Genomic DNA, 17,947 nt, shown 5'->3' with positions numbered 1-17,947 from the left:
CGTGGTTGCCCAACTAGAGATTCACCCCCTTATTCTCTTTTACAGCTTGGTGTGGCCATGTGACCAAGTTATTGTCAATGGGCTATAAGGAGAGGTAAATGTGTACAATTTCCACATGACTTCCTTAAAAGGAAGTTGTTTGCTCTCCATTTCTCTCTCCTCTGTTCTATGGACTGGAACGTGGATGTGATTGTGAGTCAGCTTTGGCCATGCAGACGAGGACAAGCCTTGAGGGGACGGCAGAGCCACAAAATGGAAGGACCTGAGTCCCTGGAGGACATCGTGGAGCAGAGTCTCCTGTTCACTCTGGGCTGCCCTCCTACCTCTTGACTGTCATGTGAGAGGAAAGAAACTATCTTGTTTGAACTACTATACTCGGGGGTCTCTTCTTTGAGAGCAGCTTAGTTTGAATCCTAACCAGTAAAGGACATTCATGTATTCAGTGGAGAGAGAAATCCATTTTCTTTCCATGTGGAAGCATTCCTAGCAGTTTTTGAACAAAGATGGGAATGTTAGGGTAAGTTTTAAAGAAAAAGGAAGTGTGTTATTACATCATAGGATTTTAAAAGTTTGGTTTTCTCACTGAGAGAACATTGCACATTTACATTTCTTTTCTGGGAACATTTATTGAGTGCCTACTGTGTGTAAAACACTGTAGGAGGCCCTGGGGATACAGAGATGAAACAGACACAGTTCCTGCCCTCAAGGAGCTCACAATCTACTATAGCAGACAGAAGAAATATACAAACAAATGCACTACAAGATAGGATGCATATAACAATAGAGATCCCAGTGAGCTTCTTCGGGAGCATAGAGCTGGGAGAGGACTTTCACATGACAGAGAAGGAAGGAGGACCTTAGGAAGGCTTCGCAGAAGAGACTGCATTTGCACTCCATGGTGAAGGACTGGGAGAAGAAAGATGGGAAGCCAGGGGGTCAGGTTTCTGAAGCAGTGGGGACAAATGTTAGGGGAGCTCAGAAAACACAGGAAATCTCCAGACTTTTCTAGAATATGAGGTGGGTGAGAAGAAGTGCTGAGACTTAATTCTGGAAATGTGGTTTGAGGCCACATAGTGAAGAAGCCTTGAATGTTATATTTAGGAATTTTAATTTATTTTGTACTGGTGGGAAAATACTAAGGGATTTTGAGCACTGAAGTTAGAAATCGACAGGACATTCTAGGAGACTGAATCTCAGGCTTTAGCGTGCACCAGAATCTCCTAGAGGGCTTGTTAAGATAGAGATGGATGCCCCCCCACCTTAGAATTTCTGACGTAGTGGTTCTTCAGTGGGGCCCTAGACTTTGCATTTCTAACAAGTTCCCAGGTGATACTGACGCTGCTGGTCTGGAGATGTTGCTTTGAGAACCACTGTTCTAGGAAAACGTATCTGGCAGGTGTGCAGGGGCAGAGTGGCAGGTGTGCAGGGGCACAGTTGCAGGTGAGGGGTCCAGAGGTAGGTGGATCATATAAGAAGATTGGTCCAGGTGAGAGAACCAAGTTATTGGAGAAGAGGGGTGAATATACAAACATTGCTACAGAGGTAAATGGATAAGACTTTTATACTATCTGGATGTGAGAGACAAGCTACAAAGAGAGAGAATCTCATTGACCTAATGTGAATGATAAAAAGCATGGTAATCCTGTTATCTGAGATTGAGAAGGTGGAAAAGGAGAAGGTATGAGTGTGGGAAATGATCATGAGTTCAGTTTAGAAAGGCTGTGTTTGAGGCACCAATAGAGTGTTAGTAGGGAGATGTTCACCAGACATAATTCATGGGTCTAGGGTTTGAGAAAGAGAGAGATCAGAATTAAAGACACACATTTTAGAGCTTCGGGCATGGAACTATTTGTGGAAATGATGGAGGTTGGGGTGGAGTATGAATATACGGGAGGTGAGAGCTGAGGATAAACCCCTAGGATGAAGAAAAGGAGGCAAAGAATGAGAAGGTAGCTGGAGAACCAGGTTAGTAAAGGGATCCTGGAAGGCATGGGCTTAAACAAGAAAGGGATGTTTAGCTGTTTTAACTGATGAGAGTGGGAAGTAGATAAGGACAGAGGAAAGGACACTGGATTTGCCCATTGGCAAGTCGCCGATACCCTTTGGGAGATCAGTTTTGGGGGAACTGGGTGGGGGGCATACCCAGATGGCAAAGGAGAGAAAAGTTAGTGGAAGGGGAGAAGTGGAGGTAGAACGAGCAGGTTGATGACTGGGGAGACTCAGATGGGAGAGTGTGGAGAGAGATGGAGCAGGGGCCGGAAGGGGAAGTAGGGCCGGAGGACATTGGTTCTAATGTCTAAGAGACTTGAGCAAACTGATGGGTGAGATTAAAGAAAAGTGGGGAGAGGAAGGGATGGTGGGAGGGAGGGGGAGAGAGAGAGAGAGGAAAGTAGCAAGATTACAGAAAATTTGAGAGGGGATAGAACTAAGGGGTAAAACATGGAGGTGGAAGTGGGCAGGGGGCAAAGCAATGTCTTCTTGACAAACAAACGAGATGTGATCTGGGGGGAGTGAAGAGGTGGGAGAGGCTGTGGATGGGAGGTGAGGAGCAGAGGTCTAGAACAGTCACTTACTGAGAAGTGTCCAAGAACTTCCACCCTTTCAGTCCCTTCTGTCATCACTCTTGACTTAGTGATGAGCTCCACCATATGACTAGAGCCATCAGTCCAAGTTGGCCAGGCACTGTGTGGCCTTGGGTCCCGCCTGCAGCCTCCTGGCCCCAGTCTGCAGTCCAGTATGGAAGCTATAGGGATTCCAGGAGACACAGTTTCATACTCATTTGCTAGTGGGTGGCCTTTGCTGTAAACACAGATTTTCAATTTTTAATTTTTTTTCCAAGTGCACAGCTGGTAACTTAATGAGCAACAGTCTCCAACAAAGTTCTTCAGGTAATGGATTCTCTCATTTGGTCCCTGCACCCCTTAATGGGTTCAGCAGCTTAATACTGCTTTAAAAGTTCTCCACATTTGACTTGTACTCACACCTTAATCCTGCTAGAATGGGAGAGTGTACTCGAGGCTTAGCTGGGACACTTCTTAGAACTGGAGGAGGCCCAACATGTCTGTCAGGTTAAATAGGAACAAAATGACCAATTTCCATGATTGTTTTATAATACTATTTGCTTATGTTTCACATTCATAGTCAAAGACCTAGGAAAGTGCCAGTACATTCATTCCAAGTTCTGTTTAGAGAATGAGGATGTGTATTTAATCATGAACTAAGAAGACATGCCAGCTGTACTATTTGTGTTGGAAAGGAGTGGGCCATGTAATCATAATAAGTGGCTTTAGATCAGGTCTGCAAGCAGTAGATGACAGCGCACCACTTTTTTTTCTTTTAATGCTTTATGTGGTCACGCAGTTTCCACTGGAATTGGTAAGCATTTGGATCCATATGCTCAGAACTAACGCCACACACCAGGGCAAGTTATCAGATATTTGATTTATAAGTAATAAGAAATTCTCCAAATGAAGATTTATTTTGGTATTCTTTAATTGCAGGGTTAACTGAAGTGGCTAAAAAAGTGAAAAGTATTTACTATTTTACCTTACTATTACTGCTGTGAAATTTCTGTTTTTGTATGATAGTGTTTATTTGCAATTAGGTACCACAAGTAAGACCAGAGGTAGAAAACAGCACACCCAATAAGAAGCCTCAAACAAAACAGAAAACAAACAAACAAAAACCAAGACCACACATACTTACAAACCTCCTGAACCAACTATGTTCAAGAATTAATAAGTTGCACCCCTTACCCCTGTGCACTCACGAGGCTGGTAAAAGTCATGCCTTCCAGCTTTTTACCATCTAAGTATGTTCTCGGCACCGAATAAGCTTTTTAAAAGCCAGCTTAAAGTCTTCATTAAAACTTGTGTAGAGCAGAGGGTTGATCAGAGAATTAACATAACCAAGCCATGTCAAAAAATCGGCCACTTCAGAGGACACGGTGTAGATGCTCAGACCCACAATCAGCTCTTTGATGAAGAATGGCAGCCAGGACATGATGAATGCACCCAAAATCAGTCCGAGGATGCGTGCTGCCTTGCGCTCCCTGGTACTGGAGATGTGCTGGCGTTCTCCCGGGTTATCTAGGTCATGGGCAAAGGGAGGGATCCTGATGGAGGTGTGGATCTTTTCAAACTCTGTGGGAGGGTCTGAGGTGGAGAAGTCAGACACACAGAAAGTCTGTGTCAGTTTACAACTGGCGAACGAATTTTGGCTATCTGTGCTTCTGTTGCTTAAGTGCCGGCTTGATCCTCTTTTCTGGTAAAGGCTCTTGGCTGCATGGTAAATCCGGTAATAGAGAATCAGTATCAAAGTCAAGGGGATGTAAAATGCCCCCAGTGTGGAGTAAATGGTGTAGATGATGTGGTCGTGCTGGATGGTGCACTGACCAGGGGGCAGGCTGAGTTGGCGGTGGCTCCTCCAGAACAGAGGGGGCATGGAGATGAAGACAGAGATGGTCCAGACCGTGAGGATCATCAGCCCGGCCCTCTTGGCGGTCCTCTTCCTGGCGTACTCAATAGCGTTGGTGATGGCCCAGTACCTGTCCAGGGCAATCACACAGAGATGAAGGATGGAGCAGGTGCAGCAGGTCATGTCCACACTCAGCCACACCTCGCAGATGAAGTACCCCAGCTTCCAGCTGTCCGTGACGATGTACGTGATGCTCAAGGGCATGACGAGCACGGCCACCAGGAGGTCCGTCACAGCCAGAGAACAGATCAGGTAGTTGGCAGGCTGGTGGAGCTTCTTGGTGGTGCAGATGGCCATGATCACGGCCGAGTTTAGCAGCATGGTCAGGGCGGTGATGATCACCAGAGTCATGGAAATGAGCATCTTCTCAGTGATGGTCTTGGGTCTCACAGCCACACTGGCTTCTGGGGTACAGTTAGTGATGTTCATTTTCCCCTGTTCTAATCTACACTGTGGAGAAGCTGATGGTTATTTTCCTGCAGTTGGAAACTATGTAGACTTGAAAATCTCTCATTTGTAAGGAGGCGGTAATTTTTTCTTCAGCTGCAGTCTCTTGGGTTCCATTTCGTGTGGGTAAAGGGAAGCACCACAGCATTTCTTCTGAATGGAGGGTTCCTGGAAAATAGTATGCTACTGGTTAATGAATGAAAAAGCCATATTCTTCATGGACATACATACACTAGCAAATGTAAAATAGATAGCTAGTGGGAAGCAGCCATATAGCACAGGGAGATCAGCTCGGTGCTTTGTGACCACCTAGAGGGATGGGATAGGGAGGGTGGGAGGGAGACGCAAGAAGGAGGAGATATGGGGATATATGTATATGTATAGCTGATTCACTTTGTTATAAAACAGAAACTAACACACCATTGTAAAGCAATTATACTCCAATAAAGATATATTTTTTAAAAAGCCATATTCTTTTACGTGGAAGACAAAATGACAGTATTTTGGTATTCATAAAATCTTTACATATTTTTGATATAATTTTTTTCTTATTTGAATGTAATCTTCATCTTTTTTAAAAATTGAAGTATAGTTGGTATACAATATTATATAATATAGAGGTATACAATATAGTGATTCACAATTTTTTTTTTTTTTTTTGTCAGTGTGGCATGTGGGATCATTTTTCCCTGACCAGGGATTGAACCCGTGCCCGTTGTAGTGGAAGCGTGGAGTCTTAACCACTGGACCTCCAGGGAAGTCCTGTGAGTCACAATTTTTAAAGGTTATACTCTATTTATTGTTATTATAAAGTATTGGCTATAGTCCCTGTGCTGTACAATATATCTTTGTAGCTTATTTTTAATTTTTATTTTTTTGTGGTACGCGGGCCTCTCACTGTTGTGGCCTCTCCCGCTGCGGAGCAACAGGCTCCGGACGCGCAGGCCCAGCGGTCATGGCTCACGGGCCCAGCTGCTCCACGGCATGTGGGATCCTCCCGGACCGGGGCACAAATCCGTGTCCCCTGCATTGGCAGGCGGACTCTCAACCACTGTGCCACCAGGGAAGCCCTGTAGCTTATTTTATACATAATAGATTCTATACATAATACAATCTATTATGTATACTTCTTAATCCTCTACCCCTATACAGCCCCTCCTCCCTTCCCTCTCCCCACTGGTAACCACTAGTTCCTTCTCTATATCTGTGAGTCTGTTTCTTTTTTGTTATATTCACTAATAAACTTCATCTTTACATTATTATTCAAATGCTACATTTTTAAAAAATTCCCAAACTCTTTATGAGGAAGACATTATCAAATTTTAATTCTATCTTGCCACCCAAATTACTGTCTCATTTAAATTTATAAGGCTTTTTACACTTGGAAACATATATTCACATAATATCACGCTTTAAAAATTCTGGGACCATTACATTAAAGGAAAAATTATATTGTTTATAATAAGAAGCCTTCAAACCAGATTTTAAAGTTTCACAGCAAATATTTAACTTCAGAGATATTTTAGTGTCACAATGGGATGGTGCAATTTCGTCTAATTATTTCTGACATTTTACGTATCCCACTGTGCCTTTCTCTGGAGAAAAGAGAGAAAAAAGGATATAACGTCACCTTGATGTTTATGGCAAATTGTTCTCAGAGTAATACAGTAAATTGACTATGAAACAGAATGATCACCAAGCTCAAAGATCTCTATATTTTTTAAAATGTGTTTAGTTTTGGTTAACATTTGTGTTTATCTATCCATCTATCTATCTATCATCTTTCTAACTACCTATCTGTCTTGTCACCTGTCTACTGGAACACTGTCATTAAGCTGGGCAGTCAATGAGATAGTGACATTTACTGAATGCATAGCTGTAAGGAATTTTTAAAAAGTAAAGTCAAATATAAATGTATATTCATGAGAATAAGTCAAAATCTGCATAGGAATATTCATGGCTAATGACTATTGGTTAGAACACAGATCAAATCCTCTGATTTGACTCTATGACATTAGGTCCAGGAAAACTTCAAAGAAATACTGGTGTTTCAGCAGTTTTAAGAAGGGACATAGATTGTTGTGGATTAGGCCCAACAGACATAATGACTTCAGCGGAGGATGAGGGCAAGAGCAGCTGAGACATGTGTGAAATGGGAGTGAAGGTGGGTAGAGGTCTTTGGATGAAGTGGAAACAGGAAGGCAGTGGGCAGGAATCAAAATCTCCAGCCTGGGTGAGATTTAGCTCTAAATTTAATTTCTCCTGTTTATAGGGCAAAAACCAAGAAGAGGGTAAATGAGGATCATTTATCTTTTAGACACAGAAAATGAAAGAAAATAATGATGATTTCCCTAAAGATCAGAAATGAGGGAATTATTTTTAAGATAGTCTGTATCTTTCTTCTGCCTCTCTGTTTCTATGATGTTTTACAGTGTTTCTGTGGGTGTACCTACTTTTCTTCCTCCTTTTTTTGGCTGCATGGCACTGCATGTGGGATCTTAGTTTCCCCAACCAGGGATCGAATCCATGCCCCCTGCAGTGGGAGCACGGAGTCTTAACCACTGGACGGCCAGGGAAGTCCCTGGATGTACTTCAGAGTCCACTTTTGAATGTCTTGTGTTTCTCTAGTTCTTTCAGGGGACTTGTGCCATCAACAATTCCTTCTTTCTTATAAATGGAATATTTTTTTCTCCGCTGGTACCTTTCCCTCCTTTTATAATCAGTTTAAATGTGCATGTATATTTGAGACCATGTTATAAAACTGAAAGAATATGGGCTCTGGAATCAGAGACATGGGTTCAGATCCCAGCTAAGCCATCTACTAGCTGCTTGGGGCAACTTCTCTACATTTTTCCCAGTGTCTTATGTCTTTATCTCTCCATTTTGACCCCTTTCTGTTTAATAAAATGAAATAAAGTTGTTTTTTTCTCCAAATATTAATCCTTAGCTATGTGTTTCTTGGGTTCTTGAGGTTTGTGGGATAGAGTAGTTCTCAGTAAAAAGTCTTTTCCACTCCGATTGTAAGATTAAGAGCATGCAGTAGCATGAATAAGGGACAGAAAAGTTTAGAAATTTCAATTTGATTATAGAGGCAATTAGGAAATGCATTAATTTTGAAAGTGTGCAGTAAAAAAAAAATCAGAATCATTTCAGCTTCATAGAGCTTTTAAAAGCTGCTCTATTTAGCTGAGCTCCCATAACTCCTACTTGTAATTTCTCTGGTGACACTATTTTGCTCCTTATTTTGTAACTATTTATTTTTCATTCCCCTCAGCAGACTATACATTTCTGGAGGGTAGGATGTATGCCTGATTCATCTTTTTAGCCTTAAATTAAATTTAATTTCTAGTTAAATTAGTAAGAACATTACGGTTTGAGGGGACTGCATTGTCAGCTCTTTAATGTGACTTCCTGGTTTATTTGTGCCTGAGCCTTTCAGAGTAGAAGTTTTCTATCCTTGTATTGTCAGCCACCCTAAACTCCTGCACACATCCAACTTGCCATCTTTCATCTGTTTTCATTTAACAATATATCTTGAAGTTTGTTCCATAGCAACACATGTAACACATTCTTTCAGATGGCTGGGTAAGATCCCCTGGGGGGTGATGATAAATTGAACAAGTGTGGAGAACTGGGCTTTGGAGCTCTTCACTGTTTAAAAAAATCAGGTAGGTAAGGAGGAACCTGCAGATCAGAGGACAAGAAAAGCTCCTGAGGTGGAGGAGAATGAGGAGAGAGAATTCCATGCCACGACCATGTGAAGGAAGTATATTAAGTAAGAGAGCGTGATCCACTGTGTAAACACTGCTGACAGACTGTGGATGGGCTGGGCAATCCGGGTGACATCCATGACCTTGACAAGAGTCATCTGGTGCTGTGGTGGAGTTTACTGAAAAGGGGAGCAGAAAAATAAGGTGGTGGATGTGGAGGGAAATGTGGCGTCAGGGTTGTTTTCTTTTTAAGATGAGAGGTTGTCTTTTTAAACCAGGCTGTTCATAGTTTTCTTTACTGCTACATTCAATATCCTTTGTATTGGGATGGGGAGCATTTGTGGAGTGAGTGAAATGTAAAAGAGGAAGCAGGAAAGCCGTAAGGAGGAGGCTCGAGTCAGTCAGTGGGGCCTCGGGACACCAGGTAAGTAGAATTCCCTGAGCAATTTAAGGGATCATGTTGGGGGCGGTGAAGGGGCCAGAGATACAGCCATATTCAGGAAATGACCCAACCTCAATTGTCTTGGCTTCCTTTTATAAGAAAATAATACAGTTGATAATCACTACCAACTCCTTAGGAGGTAGTATGATTTCTAATTAGAACAGAGCTTGTTACATAGCACCTGAAAATCTCTTAAGCATCTTTAGCTTCTCACGTAGTGCTGGGGGAGGGACTCTAATAACACTTCAGTCAAAACACATTCTGCAGAACCAAGGCAAATACTGATAGCAACACACCAAATTTCATTAGTCCCCTGGAATGGAAAATTAACTGCAGTAATTGTAGCTAAAACCAGACATATCCTATCAGGAGTTGATGCAGGAACATCTTGGGGGGTTTATAACTTTCAGTTTCTGCTCTAATTATGACATGGAAAATACCGGTGCAGTCCAAAGCCATGTTTAAATAGTTTTTCATTAGAATTATGAATAGGAGAGAATCACTCTAAACCAAACAGCTCAGTGTATGCTGCTTCCATTTACCGAGATGCTTCAGAGCCTCTGATTTATACTATCCCAGTGATGGTCAGAGCACCAGTCACCAGAGTTATGAGCACACTCAACTCCTTTCTAATTTTACCTTCTTATCTAGTCTCCTATTGGTTTTAGATAACTTGCTATAAATACTCTTTCATCTCTTCTTTGATTGTTTTCATTTTGCCCTAATTTCTTCAAATCATGAAAAAAACCCTCAGTATGTGCCAATTTCTTTTTGTTATTTCAGGAGTGACAACTTGCCTTCATATTACTAATTTTGTCTCCCTAACTGTTTGTTAAATCCACCTCCTCAGCCTTCATAAAGACTTTTCTTTGACTGTCCAGGGGAAAGGAAGGGTGGATAGTAGTACGTTTCTCAATTTGACCTTTTAGTGGGCGCAAAGGAAGAGGGAGAGGAGATTCCAGAGTGTGGTGTCCTTTATTCTCTTTTTCTTATTTATTTATTTTAATTATGACTGGGACATGACGTGGTTATTATGAGGTTACTATACTCATAACAGGAAAACATTATCATTGTAAAAATTCAAGTGAAACAAAGTACGTAGTTTCAGGAGATGTTTGTATATTCTGGACACAATTCTTTTGTCAGAACAATGTTTTGTGAAAATTTTCTTCTGCTCTGTGGTTTGCCTTTGTATTTTTCTATGTAGCCTTTTGATAAAGCAGAAAACTTTAATTTTGATGAAGTCTGTGGTCCATGTTTTCTTTACGATTAGAGCTTCCTGTGTCCAAAGAAGGTTTTTCTAACCTCAGAGTCACAAAGATCTTTTTTTTGTATTTTCTTTAGAAGCTTAATAGTTTTAGGTTTTATGTTCATCTTGGGAGAGGTCATCCAGAGGACATGACTGCCCGTGAGCTGGACCAGAGCAATGGGAGGCTCCTCACTCCATCCCCCATCCTTGGAATGCATGTTCTGCTCACAGTTCCCACAGTGGGAGCTGTTTTCAAGGATGCAGCCTTGAGAGATTAAGGTGTTATTGAGACCATCTGGACGGTATACATGACTGCATCCAGTTAAGGCCTCCATATAAACTTTAAAGATTCTGGTAGACAGGTGTGGAGATCTATTCATCTTGTGAACACTTGAGACCAGCCTCATATGTAAGTTCCCTTGCTTAGTAAACCTCCCGCCTACCCATCTGGAGTGGTCTGCCTCTATCTTTGGCCTCTCTTTGCCCTCTGTGTATGGGGGCCAATTTCAGATTTCACTCCGGAAGTTCCTGAATTTGCAAACCAACAATTGGTAAGCCAGTCAGGAGACTGGAGAAGTGGGTTTTGGGAAAGCAGCATCTGTGGGGGAAATCCCGAATTGGCCATTGACTCTACGTGGGGAAGGGTGACCTGTGTGTTAGATGCTTGTGGTCCTCCACATGAATCCGGGGACACCCTGGAACCCTGGCTGGCTTAGTGAGCTTGTTTGAGGAACTCTGCATGGTGCACTGCAGCAAAGAAGGGAAATGAAGGGCTGACAGTGGGCTAGTCTCTACTGTGGGCAGTTCACTGGCCACTATGCCCAGCTAGAGATGGAAGCTCAAGTAGAAGTTGGAAGAAGAGCTGAGGTTGGAGAAGGGTGTGCAGTGTCCACTAGTCTGCTAGCTTCCGGGCTGGCAGACAAAGTGGGAGAGCAGAGTAAGAAGTTAGAGACTTTAGTGTGCTGGTTTGCAAAGCTAGGAGGGCACAAGCTGTTTAGGATTAAGGTCTAAGTGTGGGACAAAGCCTGACTGGGATGCTAAGAGGTGGAATCCCTGGGAAAGGAATTTGAATGAAGAAGAGGATGTTATGGTGATTGACATTGAAATGGATGAAATGCCCCTGCTGTCTGATCCCACCGATGGTTACAGAGGGCAAACCGTTATAGTCAGGAAGTTCCCTTCGATGTTGCAGATTGGGCGTTCTCCCCACATCAACAGAATGGGCCCATTACATTGATGATATAATGTTAACACATGAGGACTTGGCTTTGCTGCAGGACACTCTGCAGGCTTTGCTGGAACCTCTGTGGAGGTGATGGACAATGAACCCACAGAAAATTCAAGACCCAGGCCCTGCCATCAAGTTTTTGGGAGCCATTTGTTTAGGTAAGATGTATATTGTCCCAGAAGCTTTGACTGATAATGTACAAACCTATCCAACCCCTAAGAACATGAAAGGAATTCAAGTTTTTATAGGGATTTGGAGGTTTTGGAGGTTTTTACTCCCCACCTGGCACAGTGCCGCCATCCCTACACTGCCTGGTAAAGAAAGGGCGTGCATGGGACATGGATCAGAGCAGCAAGCCCCCTTTGAGAAGGCAAAAATACTAGCGAAGCTGATTAAAGCTCTGGGCATCTCTCAAGCAGGGCTACCACTGGTGTTAGATGTGCCTGTAACCCTTGGGCACTGTGGCAAAGACAACAGAATACCCCTAAGATATTTGTCCCAGCTCTAAAAGGGGGCAGAAACCTGATATAACCCCATAGAGCAAGAGCTCCTAGCAATATACACATTCCTCCAGGTAGAACCTCTCAGTGTATACGGTAAGAACTTCCCTTCCTATCAAGGGGTAGGTTAGGATGTTGCTTTCCTTCTCCCACAATCCCTTGTGCCCTTATTTTCCAACCCCAGACCAGCAGGATGGCTCCTGCAAAGAAGGGTGCCGAGAAGAAGGGTCGGTCCACCATCAACAAGGTGGTGACCAGAGAATACACTATTAACATTCACAAGGCATCCGTGGAGTCGGTTTCAAGAAGTGTGCCCCTTGGGCATTCAAAGAAATCCTGAAATTTGCCATGAAGGAGATGGGGACTCCAGATATACGCATTGACAGGAGCTATGCAACACACTATTTCTTTTTTTTTTATAAATTTATTTTATTTATTTATTTTTGGCTGCATTGGGTCTTTGTTGTTGCACACGCGCTTTCTCTAGTTGCAGTGAGCGGGGGCAACTCTTCATTGCGTTGCGCGGGCTTCTCATGGCGGTGGCTTCTCGTTGTGGAGCACAGGCTCTAGGCGCACAGGCTTCAGTAGTTGTGGCTCGCGGGCTCTAGAGTGCCGGCTTAGTAGTTGTGGCGCACGGACTTAGTTGCTCCACAGCATGTGGGGTCTTCCCGGACCAGGGCTCGAACCCGTGTCCCCTGCGTTGGCAGGCGGATTCTTAACCACTGCACCATCAGGGAAGCCCCACAACACACTATTTCTTGCTTCTCAACCTAAAGTAGGTTGAGCAAAACCCCCCCAAAATATATACCTGCAAACCTCCCTCTTATAAACATGACCTTGGAGGCGGTTGGAGCGGAGCCAAGTGGTCTGAGACAGCAATACTTTGCAAGGTGGAAGCTCAGTAGGAAACCTTAGCTCTGCAGGCAGCTTAAATGCTCATTTCCTTGAGTCTGGTACAAAGGCACACTGCACTGCAGAAGACTTAAGAGAAAAATGTGTGCACAGCACAGGAAGGAGCCCAGATCTTCTCTGATTAATTGAGTACTTCAGTTGTGTCATTAAGCTGGATCAAAAAAAAGTCATTTCACTTAAAAAAATTTGCTAATACAACTTCAAGCACCAGCTAGCTTAAATGACAGGCACTTCATAAAGTTCATTTTTATTATTCTCAGCTGAAAAGTAAATAACACTTCTATGGGTGCCCTTCATATTAAAAGGCTTTATTTGCCTGCAGTAGAGACTGTTTATTGACTAAAACCTTATCTATACTTCACAAGACAGATTGTATTTCCCCATCACCTTTCAAAGAGATGTATTCAGTCCATACAGGAGAAAGAAAAGCAGTCTGATAAAAGAGACGCTAACTGAAAGAGCTCCCAATGACAATGACTGCAAAAGCTGGGACAATATGAGCAGTGAAACAAATAACATAGTATTGGATTATAACCCAGAAAATAAAATAAATATCCATGAGTTCATACTGACATAAATAAATAATATAAATAAGCATCAGCAAAAATAAATACTGTATAATATCGCTTATATGTGGAATCTAGAAAAATGATACAGATGAACTTATTTGCAAAGCAGAAATAGAGACACAGACATAGAGAACAAACTTATGGATACCAAGGGAGTAAGGGGGTGGGTGGGATGAATTGGGAGATTGGAATTGACATATATACACTACTATGTATAAAATAGATAACTAATGAGAACCCCCTGCATAGCACAGGGAACTCTACTCAGTGCTCTGTGGTGACCTAATTGGGAAGGAAATCCAAAAAAGAGGGGGTATATGTATATGTATAGTTGATTCATTTTGCTGTACAGCAGAAACTAACATAACATTGTAAAGCAATAATACTCCAATAAAAATTAAGTAAAAAATATATAAGCATCAGCTGCACTTTTATAAAGGTAATTTCCCCAAAACAAAAGGCTACTGTCCTCTCAGGACTGAGTCATAAGTGTATACACATATAAATTGTTGAATAAATAAGTGCTGAAAACACAAATCTTCCTTAAAGAAGAATTCCAAAAAATGTAAGTACATATTCCCCCCTCCAGGAATTGGAGCTTAATTCCCCACACTTGAGGGTAGGCTAGACTTAGTGACTCACCATTGTAAAAAGTAGAGTAGAGAAAGGAAAAAATAGTACCTTTGTAGAGGAGAATCCTGGCAAGCACTACCTTAGCCAAGTGATAAAGGTTTACATCCCCGGTGATGTCATGTGGATATGATATACTCTGATATGATGTAATGAGAAGGGCACTTCTCCATGGTATTCTTTCCAAAAACCCATAGCCCCAGTTTAAACATGAGAAAAGCACCAGACAAACCAAGATCAGGAGTCATTCTGCAGGATACCTGGCCAGCACTCCTCAAGACCATCAAGGTCACGAAAGAGAAGCAAAGAGTGAGAAATTGTCACGGGCCAGAGGAGATGGGAAATGCGACAACTAAATACAATGTATGTCTTGGATTGAAACAGAAAGAGGGCATTGCTGGAAAAACTGGTCAGATCCAGATAAAGTCTGGAGTTTGGCAACAGAGATAAGACTGGGAACGACAACAAAGCCTCATCTCATGTACCAGTTGTATCACTGGCTGCATGGACTGCTGTGTTGGATTTTCTAAGGTTGCATCTGAACTCAGCATGACAGTGCTGTGAATGGCAAGTGTTATTTGCTATGGGTGTGGGCAGGGGCTGGAGAGCATGCACCCTATATATTTGCCTTTTCTTGGTCCTATATTTGTTTGTTTACTTTGCATTTGACTGTCTTGCCTCAAAAAGTAAATGTGTTTTGATTTTCCCATAGTTATATTATCTGACTCCCAAACTCACAATATTTACTTTGTCAATTTTTGCCTCATTTCCTTTTTCCTTCATCACTATTATGCTTATTAAGGGGGCCAAGGGAACTTTGTATGTTTCTTTTTACTCCTGATGAATCCTCTGAGTTGCTAAGCTATTAAGAGCCACAGTCCCTTCTAGAGTACAGTTAATTAGATTTCACTATTTTCCAGCAAAGTGTTGAAATTGTTTATAGGGATTAGTAGCACTGATCAGAACTTAAAAGGGCACTGATATCTCTGCAAATATTATAGGATTATATATTTTGCTTTTTAAACTGTTACAGGTGAGGTACTTCAGATATAATAGGAAAAGGAAATAGTTTCACCTCATATAAACCCCAGCTCATGGGTCCTGGCTGCTGGAGTGCTGGACTGAGGATTCAGAGGTGGTAACCAGACTAAGCAAGAGTGTTATGACTGATTAGTGATCAATCACTAGTAACTAGTCTGGATTGGTATCTGAAAAGCTAAGATATTTTTATTTCCCTAGATTAAAAAAAAAGTCAGTGTCCTTCCAAATGGCAGCAAATGTCTTGAGGACCATCATTTTGATTCAATCTAATTTCAGTCGAGTTCTACCTAGAGAAAAATAAATTCTTCTAATCACCATGTTCATGAATTCCAGCTTTTATGAGAAAAGTGATAGAATTGTGACCCTCCATGCTACTTTTTTATTGTTTATAAGAAATACAGCAAGGTAGTAATATAACTTTTTCCCCTTCTACAACTGCACAGATAGTAAATAACAGCCTTCTAGATGTTGGAAATAATAAACATTACCAGAATTTGTTCTGCAACGTGTGAAGGATGCCACCACGAATTTTTTTTTTTTTTTTTGCGGTACGCGGGCCTCTCACTGTTGTGGCCTCTCCCGCTGCGGAGCACAGGCTCCGGACGCGCAGGCTCAGTGGCCATGGCTCACGGGCCCAGCCGCTCCGCGGCATGTGGGATCTTCCCAGACTGGGGCACGAACCCGTGTCCCCTGCATCGGCAGGCGGACTCTCTACCACTGCGCCACCAGGGAAGCCCAATAGGCCTCCTCTTAATTCTATATTGAAACAAAGCTGTCGTGGTTCTGGGCTTATGCCTGTTGTGCTATTTTAAAATATTTCAGAACATTTACGTAAAAATCCAAGATTGTGGAAAGAATTTGGACAGATGTCGACAGCGTGTTTTAGTGTTAATCCAAATCTGGATTGAGCCCCTTTGCTTCAAATACCTGCTAGTTCTCTTTCTAAGACAAAGTATGGTCACTGAATGGCCAGGGCCGTTTCTTGTTCTTAGTATTTTCTTATAGTCCTCACTAAACTTGTCCTAATTTATTAATTCAACGTGTATTTACTGAGCACCTGCTCTATGTCAGTTACCCTTCCACTTGTTGGGGATATGGTGTAAATAAAAAAGATAAAAAACTTTGCCTTCCACAAATTTATATCCTATTCCTAGCCTAATTTATTTAAAATAAAATGTTAATTATGGCTCCTTTAGAAACAGACTTAAAAGTGCATTTAATATAATTCCTAGGACAATAAAAATTATGGAGAATGTTTTAACTATATACACACATACATACATACCTCTTTATTCTTCATATGCAAACACTCCTTAAAACTTGAGAGTGGTTATTAAGTTATTAATGTATTTGATCAGATTAACCTAACAGCATTATTTGCATATTTACTATATTATCTCTTATTAGGACGAAATTAAGTAGTTGTCTTCAGAAAAGATAATACCACCAATGTGTTTGACTTGATACTTTTAAGTAAGAGCTTTACATTTTCCTCATCATCTTTCAGTCACTAAAAATTCCTGATCCCAGAACTTGAGATATGTATATACATATTGAAAACATATCTTTAAAGTTTGACCAGAAGAACCTAGCAATCATGAAATGTATGTTCCTAATACAGCAGCTCCTAAATCAACACTTTGTAGAAATTACTTATGTCTTAGGAAAGGATTTTCTTTCTGGGCTTTGCTAAATTCAGTTGAAACAACGGAGTTACATTTTAAGTTAGATCTAAAAAATGGTTCTTTGTTACAAACTGTAAATGACTCAAGTTCAGGAAAGATGAAAGGGAAGGATATTCTTACTAATAGTTTAAGATAAACCCTGCTTATTTATAGAAGCCAAAACATGAATTTGCATCATTTCTTTTACATGTTAAAGATGTTTCTGAATTTGCAATGCATTCTGCCATCCTTAACTAAGCTTTTTTACATGTCCCCTACCCTGTCTCTCTCTCTCTCTCTCTCTCTCTCTGTTTTCTCTAATCAGATAACGTGGACTTCACAGGGGAAGTTTTAGGGTGTGAAAATTGCATGGTAAATAGAATATAATTAAGCTATGTGGCCTGATAATCAGTAATATGCTATATTCCATATAGATTTGACTGGCTTTCATTCAAACTACCTAGTTTCATTCTTTTATTTTTAGAACTTTCATATTTTATAATCTTTGTTCCATTTATTTTCCCAAGAGAGAACACTCAGTATCTTTTAAATTCTGCACAGATTCCAGACTGGTTTTTAGAACCTTAAAAACCCTTTGTTGGGAAGAAGAACAGGTAATTACACTGAAGACACAAATTCGATTCACCAGTCTGATGGGATGTAGCGTACACTGTGGGGCTCATCCCAGACCCCTCTCCAGGGCTGACCCACCCCTGGGTCCTCCATCCATCAGTCCTTCTTTCTTCACTTCCTTGCAGGTGAATCTCCTCAGAGGACTCCCCAGCCAAACTTCTGTACACAATTCTCCATCTCAGTCTGTTCTGAGGAGACCGAATCTAAGACAGAAGGGGAGCGGTCTAGGACAGTGTCTCCATTCTTTCTTTATTCCTCAAAGACCAGTAAAGGTGTAAAATTTTCTAAAGCACATTTAGAAGGTAGGTGTTTTCTAGAGAGAACTGAGGTAGGGAGCAGGTTATTTGGACACTTGGGTAACTGAGGTAGAAGTACAGAGGAGGTAGATACTTATGGGAAAAAAGTGGTCTGTAATTAAGAAGCATGAAAAGAGATAGGGCTTTTAA

General features: G+C 41.6%; 1 protein-coding gene across 2 annotated transcripts in view; it reads right to left on the bottom strand.

Annotated features, from left to right (window-relative positions):
- Positions 1 to 670: 670 nt before the first annotated feature.
- The window catches only part of HTR1E (5-hydroxytryptamine receptor 1E), a 72,599-nt gene continuing 55,322 nt past the window's right edge, over positions 671 to 17,947 (bottom strand). For both annotated transcript variants that reach the window (XM_030859179.3, XM_060283579.1), the window contains exon 2: positions 671 to 5,091. In XM_030859179.3, the coding sequence (XP_030715039.1) occupies positions 3,808 to 4,905 (1,098 nt within the window). In that variant the 5' untranslated portion in view covers positions 4,906 to 5,091 and the 3' untranslated portion in view covers positions 671 to 3,807. The remainder of the gene's footprint in view (positions 5,092 to 17,947) is intronic.

The sequence above is a fragment of the Globicephala melas genome, chromosome 14 (genome assembly GCF_963455315.2).
Source record: "Globicephala melas chromosome 14, mGloMel1.2, whole genome shotgun sequence".
In the NCBI taxonomy this organism is placed as follows: Eukaryota; Metazoa; Chordata; class Mammalia; order Artiodactyla; family Delphinidae; genus Globicephala; species Globicephala melas.
The sequence above is the reverse complement of the archived record's forward strand: the minus strand, read 5'-3'. Positions and strand labels throughout refer to the sequence as shown.